Source organism: Equus quagga, chromosome 4, assembly GCF_021613505.1.
Source record: "Equus quagga isolate Etosha38 chromosome 4, UCLA_HA_Equagga_1.0, whole genome shotgun sequence".
NCBI lineage: Eukaryota > Metazoa > Chordata > Mammalia > Perissodactyla > Equidae > Equus > Equus quagga.
This window is the reverse complement of record NC_060270.1, coordinates 114,788,657-114,800,756: the sequence shown is the minus strand read 5'-3', so window position 1 is coordinate 114,800,756 and position 12,100 is coordinate 114,788,657. Positions and strand designations below refer to the sequence as shown.

Below are 12,100 nucleotides of genomic sequence, written 5' to 3'. Positions count from 1 at the left end.
TAGAGCATTTAAAATGGAATATCTCATCATAGCAGAATTTCTTCATAAAAATAAAAGATGAAAATGGAACTTTGACCAAAGTAAGTTTCTGAGTGGCTTATTTGTGAAGCAAAGAAAGCCATTAATCAATGGCGAGTTCATGAAATTGCATTTGATTGCAGCAGCTTAGGAAGTGTGTTCAGAGAAAATATACTTGCTTGAGTAGTAGCCTTTTGGCAAGAACAATTTCTTAAAGAATTGAGAATGTTGAAAGCATCATAGTCAATTTAAAAACAAGGCAAATAATTTCAAGTGATCTTCCTTGGCTGTAGATGAGTTGACAGATGTTACCGATACCACTCAATTGTAGTTTATTTGAGGAGTCAGTACTGAGCTTGAAGTGGCTGAAGAATTAGCCTCTATGAATAGTATGTGTGGAACCACTCCAGGAGAGAATATTTTCAAAGTTGAAAAAACGGTACAACCTGAAGTGGAATCTGCTAAGATGTATTACAACTCTTGGTGGTAAATGTAGATGAGTAGCAGAAAAAGGCTTAGTCGGGTTAATTTATAAAGCTTGTGAACTCTAAGGTGTTAAAACCTACAGTTATTCACTGTGTTATTTGACAGCAGGTACTTTGCAGAGCGTGTTTGAACCTATCATGTGTTCTTGAGGTAGTAATGTTAATGGAGAACTTCATTTGCTCTTATGGACTTAACTGTCGTCAGTTATGTAAACTTTTATCAGAAGTAGAGGCTGAATATCTTGACCTGCCCTACTACGCAGCAGCTTGATGGCATAGCAATGGTAAAGCTTTACTGTGATATTTTGAGCTCCGAGCTCAGACTGAAATTTTTCTGAATGAGAAGAATCCTCTTCAATCACTATGATTGAACACTGACTGGCTTTGGAAATTAGCTTTTGCTGCAGACTTGAGGGTCGTTCTTAATGAATTCAGCCTAAGATTGCAAGAGAAAACACTGCTTATATGGGAAACCTATACTGCCGTAAAGTTATTTAGGAAACAAATAGCATTGTAATCACAAAAAGTAATTTTTTAAAAAGTGCTATGAAAAGTCAAAACAAGAAGCAAGATCTCCATTCTAACACAGTGTAGCAGATACATTATCTGAGCTCAAACTGCCAGTTCCAGCAGTGTTTTTCAGACTTCATGCAAGTGCAAAGGAAATTTCCATATTTCAAAATCCATTTAACTGTACAATTGAGCAGCTTCCACTAATCTTCACTTGGAAGTGATTAATTTGCAGTGTAATGACATGATAACAGGCAAATATCAAGAATCTAAAGAATTCTATGGGTACCTTCCATACAATAAATTAAATCATGTGGTTGTGGATTGATTTCAACCTTTAGCAGTACCTATCTGTGTGAAAGAAAATTTTTGATAATCAAATGCATAAAATCTCATTACAGATCAACATTAACAGATTAACATTTGCAATCAATTGTGATAATAGGGAACACTAGCTTTGAACCTCAATTAAGTGAAATTTTATCCTCCTACCCAAAAGAAAATAATTTCTTCCTTTTCATTGGTAGACCTGTATTACAAAAAATTAAACTCAATTATTACTATATAATTTGAATTTTGTCAATAAAAAGTTTGTGGAAATTTGTTTTCTCTTTTGCTTTAAAATAACCAATTTGATTTTACCTGTTGGTCCATAAAGCCTAAGATAGTCACTGTCTGGCCCTTCACAGAAAAAGTTTGCTGACCTGTGGATTAAAGGATAGATATTTGGCTTGGTCTTAGCTAACTAAAGATGACTATTCTTTTTAAAGATGTCAGCAGGTTTTTTTTCCTCTTTAGTAATAAGTCTGCTAGCACATTAAAGACTACTTAATATATTTTGAAAAAAAATTTTATAGTAAAATTATCATTTTATAAGTTTGTATTTCTTTGGAGTTTTACATACTTTTACTTTGAATTGGGTGTTCATATGTTTGCTACCCCAAAACTTCAATGAAGAGATAACAGTTTTATTTATAAACTTGATTAAAAATTAAGAACAGTTATTTAAATTCTGTTTGCAAAAATGTTTAAATCAAGTTCTGACTCTTTCTTTTTTCCAGCTGGAATTGCATTCCCAATTGTACAGTTAAATATTTCTAGAGAAAGACTAGAAACCTAAGATAAATTTGTAAAATATATGTTTGACATTCACAAATGATATTCTTTGAAATAATTCTTCATGTTCCACCATGCCAACCTAAATAAGCAGGCACACCTTAGAACAGTTTAATTTTGAAAAGTATCCCCTTCCTTTTTGAATCCTTCCTCAGGTATAATACTATCGATTTTCAAAAGGTTTTCCTTATTAGCGCTCAATATCTTAAAGGTTGAGTAATTTAAAAAGTTATGCACTTCTTCCTTATAAACAAAGAGAGAACATTTTTATTACCAATGTATGAAAAGAGATTTGGGTATTAATTTTGAAGTTAACGTGAGTGAGATGTTGAAGGAGATGTGGAAAGGAAGAAGAAATAATAGTAATGTTTCTGAAAACATTTAAAAATATGTATCTTTTTAAATTTGGAATGGTATTTTATTCTACGTAAAGTCCATTTTTCCCTACTTAGCTTGCAGTATATAAAATAGGCAAAAATATGAAATATATATGAGTAAAGATTGAGGTAATATTTGTTTATACACATCAGCGAGAAATCCTAAAATGAGAAAGTTTTCTTGTGGTTTTTTAATGTATGTCATTTGGCATGATTTTTTCTTATATCTCATTATCTTAATATCTGATTTAGCTTTGATTTAAATCTTGTTTTCTAGATGAAGCATTGGATGATTTAAAATCCCAGAAGAAAAAAATCGTAAGTTAACTTTTATTTAAAGTTAATTTATATGAAACTAATAAATTAAGAACTGAATAATTAATGTTTATATGTTGTAAGTAATGACTCTCCAAGGAAGAAGTATGCTTTTAGATAGCATTTTAATGATGAAGCTAAATTATGAATATTTTTGCTAGTTAATAGTGATTGACAGGAAAAAGTAGTTAGATGGACTTTTGAGATTCTGAGAATCTATGTCAGTTGGAAGCTGAGAAGTAAGTAAATGAATCATATTGGAGGACTAAATGAGAACATTGGTAAAAAGGTGGGTGTCTAGATTGATTATTAGGGCCAATAAAAGACCAAATATCTACATATGTCAGTTCTCAGGTTTTCTTGATGCGGTAGGCTGGGAGAGAGAGAATCAAGAAGATTGGTTGTAGAAGACAAATTTAACATGAAAAGGCTGAAGAAAAGGGGAAGAGAGATGGAAAATTCTTTTCTTTGATTTCTTCCGTTTTCTATCAGCAATGCTGATCACATGGGTATCTATTGGGGGGCCATCCTTCCGATGTGTTGGAAAGAGGGCCAAAAGTAAGAGAGGAAGGGCCCTAGATATATAGAGGCTGATATATGATGGTCTCTAATAAGTGAATTGAAGTTGATGTTTGACTTGAATTTGCATATGCTTTTTTCATATAATTATTTTTGAAGTATGCAAATGGTAATTACTAGCAATATCATGTTATATGGAAACTTAATGAAATTTAGTCAGATACAAATGATCAATTCAATGTATTTTAGTCTAACACGTAATAAGTAACAATTATGTGTGAAACTAGTGAAAATTATGAGGGTTAAGATCAGTGTCAAAAATTGTTCTGAGGGTTTTAAGTACCTGAAAAATAAAGGAACTTTAATTCTGAAAGGATTCTTTATCTTTTTGTTTGTTTGATGCTTCTTCAGTGTTCTGTGAGGTATTTAGCAAAATTACATTGACATTTTTGATGGGCCTGAATTGAAACATATATTCCTATTATATCTTATTATATTTCTGGCATTCTGTACATTATGGAACAGCCAGAAATTCAAAGTGAGGAAATACTGATGGTTCTCAGTGATAGAGAAGTTGTGATATTATTGGTTTGGTTTGGTGATGTCATAAAAAAGAAGAGCTGGCAGTGGTGATCAGAGCCAAGCCCGACTTGTACCAAAATGGAGAAATACTGACTAAGGTAGCGAAGACAAGGAGGAAGCCAAAGAAAAAAGAAAAAAGAAACAAAAGAAAATAAAAAATTCTAGGTGATGAGAAGCTGACCCAGTGTCAGTGGCATCACATGACTGGAAAACAGAAACTTGGAGAACATATGATTGGGGAAAAACTCTCAATAGAGTAACAGAGCAGACTTGGTAAATGCTGTGAAAGGGCAGGCCAAGCTATTTACTTGTTTAATAGCCCTTAAAGGAATCACAACATAAAAGATGCTCTATCTACGCCCGACAGTTGGAAATTCAGTTCAGGGTTCAATAGTTGTGTATATCTAAATGGTTCATGAGGCATCGATATTACAGAATAGTTCAGTATGGCATTTCTCTTGCAGTATGATTAAAAAAAGAAGTTGGCTGCTCTAACTCATTTTATTAATTAGGGAACACAATTTGCGTTGACTTGACCATTGTGGTTATTATACTGTTGCTACTGGGAACTAGTTCCTGGCCAGAACTGCTTTGTTTGAGTAGCTTTATACTTTGTTTAGAACAATAGGTGTTAAGTGTGAGTTAGTAAGGAGCACAGTGCTAGCTAATGATTGTGCTGGTGATGAGAGGAAAAAGAAGGGACGTTGCTTTTGAGCAAAAGCTAAATGTAATCAAAACTGATCTTGTTTATTGATGTTTAAGTTTAAACTCTACATTTATAGATTTAAAAATACTTTTATTGTTTTGAAATACCTGAAGAAAAAAAACTTTATCAGTCTAAAATTATCCAATTCCTAACCCTTTTCTTTCATTAACAAAATTAATACAAGTTATACTTACTACTTGATGTTTTATTAGAGGTGGTTTCCTTAGGGATGCATCTCTTTAATCTGTATAGATTTGTAATGTAATTTGTAATTTGTAAAAGTGTAATTTGTAACAATAAACTTGAATTATCAGTTGATTAAAAAGTCAAATTTCTTAGAAAAACGAGTGACAACAATGTTTTGAATCTAAGAGCTAAATCTAAGTATTTACTTATTAAAATAAAGCTAGAAGTTAAACTTTAGTTATCGAAAACACTCCCAGTTCTGGATGTATGCATTTTGCCACTCACGTATTTTGTGGTCTTTTAAAAAAACTTTTTGTTTTTTTAAAAAGTCACTGTTCAATAGATAATCCCTCTGCATCTATAAGCTTCTCATCTAAACAGTTCAAAATCAAGATCCATCAAAACGAGTCAAGATGACCTGTTTAAGTGGCTTCATGAACATGCTGTGCTTTTTCCAGAATAATGTTTTTCTATGGTACTTCTTTGTGGCATTTCTCAGGAAATTTCTTTTTTAAAATCTTGAGAAAAATCAGTTAAGAAATTGGGAACATGGGAAGAAGTGTTATAATTCTCTGAGAATTAAAGCTTAAGAATCAACTATTAATGTTACTGGTTCAAAGGAATCCACTAATGTCAATTGAAAGGAAGAGCAAGAAATGCTGCCATGCTGAGCTGTAGGTTAATGTGGACATTTCTGGGAACAGGACAGGAGCAGGTAGAAGAGAAGTGGCACAATCTAATTAGTCAGTTTTACCTATGTGGCTATTTTATAAGTATGTTTTATGGGCCCTGTCTCTTATTAATAGAGAGTTATTCTTACAAATAAATGTTAATAAGTTTATGAACATAGTATACTTTATACAAAATCCTGTGAATGATATTCCAAGAAATAAATTTTGGAAGCAAAAGTCCTTAAATTGACAATTTCAGCATGTTGATTCCATGTAGGACTGTTAACCTCACTAGAAGTTTCAAATGTTACATTTTCATATTACCCAATAATGTTTGCTGGCATTTCCAGTGTTTGAATCTTCACTATGGGCTACAGACCTTGTATATACTTTAACAGAAGAAATGCAGAGAGAAAAGATGTGACTTATAATTGTGGAATACTCCTAATATGAAATCAGAAGATAACATAAAATCCAAATTAGTAAAAGCAACATTGATTTCAGCAGCAAAACCAAAATCAGAGTAAGCAGACAATATGTTCATTGTTGTAAAAAGATGATGCAATATGTACCCTAATACTCTGAATTGAAGATGCTTTTGGGCACACTCTTAATAATTTGACCAAAGTTAGTAGTGCAAAACGAAAGAAAATTTTCTGCGTCTGGAATATGTGTCATGAGACAAAGATCTAGAATATTGGATAGGGCAATTAGTGCTTTGTGTGTTTTAAAATTTTATTTCAACAATGATAATTTAACTATTAAATATTTGTAGAATTATCTTTCAAAATTAAAAATTTTGACTTTATTTTGTGTTCTCCCTTCTTTTAGTGTTCTCTATGATGTAATGTCGATATCAGGTAGAAATAATTTTTACCTGTTATCAAAATATATAATCTTGTCAAAATAATATTGATTCGTAATAATCGTGTTTGTTCTCTTTTTTAAATAAAAAAATTCTGGAACTTTTGGTATAACCATATCACAGAAAAACAATTCATTCTATCATTCATTATTATTTAACATATATAGAATATTATGAAAAACACAGAGTAATTAAGCTATTATGTGAAAATTTTTGTTAGAAGTAAATGGAAAAAAAAAGGAGAATGGATTTGTATCCATTAAATGATTTTTAAAATGACTTCATGTGAGATACTTTACATGTACACAGACATAAACACAGACACTAACTGAATGATGTACGAGGAATTGCAGTCATTTGATGTGGCATTTTGGTTTTGAGTTTTTGTGTTGTTTTAAAAATCATAGTTGTAGCTAATCTTTTGATTAAACCTTGCACTAGTCTTAGTCTAGAACTGTGCTGTCCAAATGCGTAGCTACTAACTTCATGTAGCTTTTTAAATTAACATTATTTAAAATGGAATAAAACTATAATTCAGTTCCTCAGTTGCACAAGCAACATTTTAAGTGCTCATTTATTTATCACACATGGCTTAATGGCTACTGTATTGTGCAGATATAAACCATTTTCATAATTACATAAAGTTTATTGCCACAATACTGGTGTAAAACATCAAAAATTAATTTGTAGAGATGAGAGATTCAGTTCTTTGGTGTTCCATGTAGCTTATGTTGATTTGGGGATATATTCTATCATGCCCTCTCTCCATTCCCAGTCTTTCCTCAACTCTAAAGTGATTACAAACATTTCTTTTATGTCAGAAAATTAAACTTGCTTGTTTAAGAATTTATCATAATTTTAAAATAATTAGGAAAATGTTTTACTTTCACTAAACCAAGGTTAATAAATCATTCATCTAAGCAGTTTAGTTTTTTAAATGTTGAATTGAGTTTTTAAGGAAGAATCTATTAACTACTATTGTGGCAGCATATTTTTAACTTGATAAATGTGCTTTGCATTGCATTTTAAAATAAATGTCCTTTGTAATAAATATGACATTTCATGAATCTAAGAGGCTATCGGTGGTCACTGAGAAGGAAAAGGTCTCGTTCCAGTTTTTGTAAAAGCATTTTATTGTACACATTAGCTGTTTGTTTTGTACTGTCTGTCTTGACTGTCTTGTACTAAAGTTAAACTTTTTCTGATATTGGGCCATAACTGCTAAAATGATACTTTACTAGTGATTACTTTTTAGATTAAATCCATGTATTAAGCCATAAAGTGACTTGAGTGCATTGTAAATAAAATGCTATAATAATGAAGTGTTTTAATGACAGTCCCTAGTGTGAGCATAAAAATCAATAAAATTTTTACTTAAATTCTTACTATGTTCAGTTTTTTCCCTCTAACATTGTTTGAATCTAAATATAAAAGGGGGAGCTTCAGCTTTTGAAGTCGTTTGAGCAAATTCCATGGCTGTTCTCCCAGTTAGTTTTCACTGCATTTGCAGCAAGCTAATTGCTTCTGCTAATAAATAATCTAAAATCGATGCTGACAGCAGTTAATTGGCACAGAGATTTTATTTTGTAAAGCTCTTGGCTAACGACCTTCTTTAAATTAATAGCATTAAGTGTCATGAGGAAATAAATCTGAGGAATTGCCTGTCATTTGCTTGTCATGTCTAATAACTTCCAATAATGATAGCTGATAGATTTTTGCACATTCCATTATTGAAGTTGGTGCATGTAATTATTCTCCTCATTATATGTAAACAATTAGCAATATTTGGTATTTCCTTGCAGTAAAACTGTTAAATACAAGTAACATTAGAGGTTAGAAGCCATTTTAAAATCTGAATTTTAATTATTTGAATGCAGGAAATCTTTCAAGTTATCTGGACACATGATGTGCTGTTTATTTTAAGCCTTGCACTTGAAACTTTTTAAATAAGACTTATAAAAATAAATAATACATGTGTTTTAAAATGTGACAACTTATGGAAATTTTTGTTCGCAGCTTGAAGAAGTCATGGAAAAAGAAACTTATAAAACGGCTAAATTAATTCTTGAAAGGTTTGATCCAGACTCAAAGAAAGCAAAGGTAAGGCTGTGATATCACTACTATTTTATTATAACTTGCACATTGTAATAGGTCACTAATAACATTATTGTAATTGACAGGAGTTTGAGCCGCCATCTGCTGGAGCAGCTGTAACTGCAAGACCTGGACAAGGTAAATAACTTTGTAGAAACTGCTGCTGCTGTTGGAAAGATCCATATTTACCCAAGTGAGTTCAAAAGTGTGATAGAGATGTGTGAAAACTTATATAGAATGCTTTTATGTTAATTTATATTTGCTGATTTAGGATATGACTTAATGTGGATGGCAATAAGTTTATTTCATTTTGACTTTACAGGAGTGTGTTGATAAATATAGATGTTATCTGTTGAGATTAATTGTATAATCGGTTTTCATCTTTTGAAGTTTAAATAATTTCAGCAATATTTTATGTTTTTTTCCCTCTTCAAATAAGAATCTCTTGGAATAGCTGTTATTATGAAAATTCTTACATTTATATGATTTATTTTTGAGGAACTTAATGAAGATTTTTGTCAAATATGAAGTTTTTTTCTAAAATAACATTTTTATTTAGGAAGAGACTAAAATAATTTAGAAATGATAAAAAAATAGAATTTCTGCTATAAAATAACATTAAATTTTTTTTTTGAGGTTATATTGCTGGATTAGTAGTGAAGCCATCACTATTATATCATTAAATATTATGTAAAATTTTAAAAGTCATTATTTTAAGTGGTTATATAAAATATTCCCAAGACTGGCATGTGAAAAGATATTTTTGAGTTTTCATTGGCTTCCTTTTTTGTTCTCTTCTCTACAGTGTAATAATATAGTTTGTAAGAATTTTGTTGCAATATAGAGTATACTATTTTTAAGAATTTCACTTCTATTCTTGTAAATCATCATAAGTGTAGCCTGGTTTATAAAGTTAAGATGACATTTAGAACTTTGAGAAGTCAATTCTTTTATAAATATCTGCAAATACCATGGGTATGAAATAAGCCATAATAGTTTTAGATTTTCTGATGGGAGAGCTATGTGGGAAGAAGCCAACCCTCTCCCATCTTCCCTAAGGAGGATTTTGGTTTATAGAAATAATAGCTTGCTCTTGATAAATGTAAAAGTTTACATATGATTAAAATAAATTAGCCATAGATACTTGCAATGAAACTCTTACTTCCATAATTAGTTTAAATTTTTCTACAATTTATACTTTTTTCTAGTAATTATAAAAAACATTTTTTGGCCTATGGGCCAGATTTCTATAATTTTATAGTATTTTTATTACTGGTACTAACTTTTCAAAAATACTTGTTAAATAACCTAGTGAAAACATTTTAAAAATCTGATATTTTGCAGAAAGCTGTGCTGTTGTTTTTAAAAAATCTGTTCTTTTCTCTCTTATTAAAAAAGAACAGTTGTATGATCCCCTTTACTGACATTCTTAAGTATTTATTAAAATTTAGGCAACATAAGTTCCTTTAAGAATCTCAGCTTATCTTTTCTTAAAAACTTTTGAAACACAAATAAATTTTTTCCTTCTGATGTCATACCATAATTATAGAAAAACTACTGCTGGTCTCTCTGCTTTATTCCTGCAGCACTGCTTTTGGATATTCTTTTAGGGGAGAATTAACATTTAGCTATAATATAAATGAATCGTTCATTTAAAAGGATGTATTAAATAACTCTTATGTACAGACACCATGGGGAATAAAGAGATGAATACAATATAGTTTTTGACCTTAAGAAGCTTATAACCTTTTTTTTCTTTAAAAAATATTCTTCTGGAGTATACTATTCTAGTATTCCTAGCTCTTCCAGGTCTATGGTAATTAATTGCTGTTAGGAATTTTTTCCTTATTTTGAAAAAATTCTAAACTATATCTCAACTTTATTCTACTTTTTGAGAATTATAATTTAGTTTTGTTGTTTAATCCTGTCAAATCTCTTTAGCTTCCTATCATTTTTATAGGTGACTTAGTCATATATTTTATTTATATTTAAGTTCTGTGTTTTTCTGAAAGTCAAGTCTTTATTTCTTTGCTTGAGCCATTGTTAGTTCCTTCCTTTCTTCCTTCCTTCCTTCTGTCCTTCCTTACTCTCTCGTTCCCTCTCTACCTCGTTCCCTCCCCTCTTCCTCCTTTCACCTGTTTCTGAAATTAAATAACAGAAAAGGGGAAAAAAAACACTAAAGGATGTATGTATGTGGTACTTGAATAGATCTGTTCCCCAAGTTGAATCTAATTGTCCTTATTTTATTAGCTCTCTTGCCTGATTGCTGAACTAGAATTTTGATTCATGTGTAGTAGATATCTTTCTTTTATTTTTCATTACTTAGTTTTTAATGATATATATTGTACTGATATTGATTATAAAATTTGAGACTAGTATTCTTTGATTTCCTTAGGTTTGGCACTAAAAAGAGTGTAATATTTACTGGACATGATACTAACCTGACTGCCTCCCTCTTTTTTAATAGACTTAATCCTTTAGGACATTTTTAGATTTATAGAAAAATGGCAAAGCTAGTACAAAGAGTTCCCATATACCCTTGTACCAAGTTTCCCCTGTTATTAACATCTTATTTTAACACAGTACCTTTGTTAAAATTAATGAACATATTGACTCACTATTATTAACTGAAAGTACATAGTTTATTCATATTTCTTTAGTTTTTACCTAATGTCCTTTTTCTGTTCCAGGATTCCATACAGAATGCCACATTACATTTAGTTGTCCCATTTTCTTAGGCTTCTTCTGGCTGTGCCAGTTTCTCAGACTTTCCTTGTTTTTGATAACCTTGACAGTTTATCCCTGACCCCTTTTTATGAGCGGTTTTTATCAGTGCATAATCTTAGTGTCATCATTTGATTTGAAGGAATAAATGAACATAAAAAGTATACACACACACACACACACACACATACACATTAAATAAAATGATATGGTACTTAGATGCTTAGCATTTATTCTAGTTGTGTAGAAATTATGGACTGGGAGATGGAAAGACTTTATGTCCTTAATAGATTAAAAAGTAATAAAGTTTGGATTTAATGAAAATGGGATTTGCCATGGTATAAATTCCTGAGTAGCTTCTATAGGATAAAGAAATCTAGATATTCGGGGATGGTGAACAATTAAATTTCTTTTAAAGATTTTAATTGGTATGTAGGAATAAATTTGGCTTCTATGTACTAATTTCTGATTTATTCATTTGATTTTTTCAATAAATGTTTACTGAGTGTGTGCTGTCTCCCAGGCATTGTTTTAGGCTCTGGGGACATAGTAGTGAACAAATTTTGTTTGGGGGGTGGGGCAATAGACATTATACACATACACACACACACACACACAGATATGAATATAGTGTTAGATGGAGGAAAATAAAGAAAGGATGGTGAGTGGGGAGTGCCTTGAGTGAGGGTAGGTTGAAATTTTAAATAAGTTTGTCAGGGAAGGCCACATTGATAAGGTGACCTTTGGTCAAAGACATGAAAATAGTGAGGGAATAAGCCTTGCAGATATCTGAGGGAAGAACATTCCAGACAGAGAAATCAGTAAGTGCAGAAAGCGAGTAGAGAGCATGCCCAGATTGTTCTAGAAATAGCAAGGAGGCCAGTATGGCTGGACTGGATTGACCAACTGAGAGAGTAGTAGGAGAGGCAGTA

At 31.1% G+C, this 12,100-nt stretch overlaps 1 protein-coding gene across 2 annotated transcripts in view; it reads left to right on the top strand.

Moving 5' to 3' along the window:
• LNPK (lunapark, ER junction formation factor) overlaps positions 1-12,100 on the top strand; it is a 63,845-nt gene that overhangs the window by 25,487 nt on the left and 26,258 nt on the right. For both annotated transcript variants that reach the window (XM_046659254.1, XM_046659255.1), the window contains exons 6-8: positions 2,784-2,824; positions 8,367-8,450; positions 8,531-8,582. In XM_046659254.1, the coding sequence (XP_046515210.1) occupies positions 2,784-2,824; positions 8,367-8,450; positions 8,531-8,582 (177 nt within the window). The remainder of the gene's footprint in view (positions 1-2,783; positions 2,825-8,366; positions 8,451-8,530; positions 8,583-12,100) is intronic.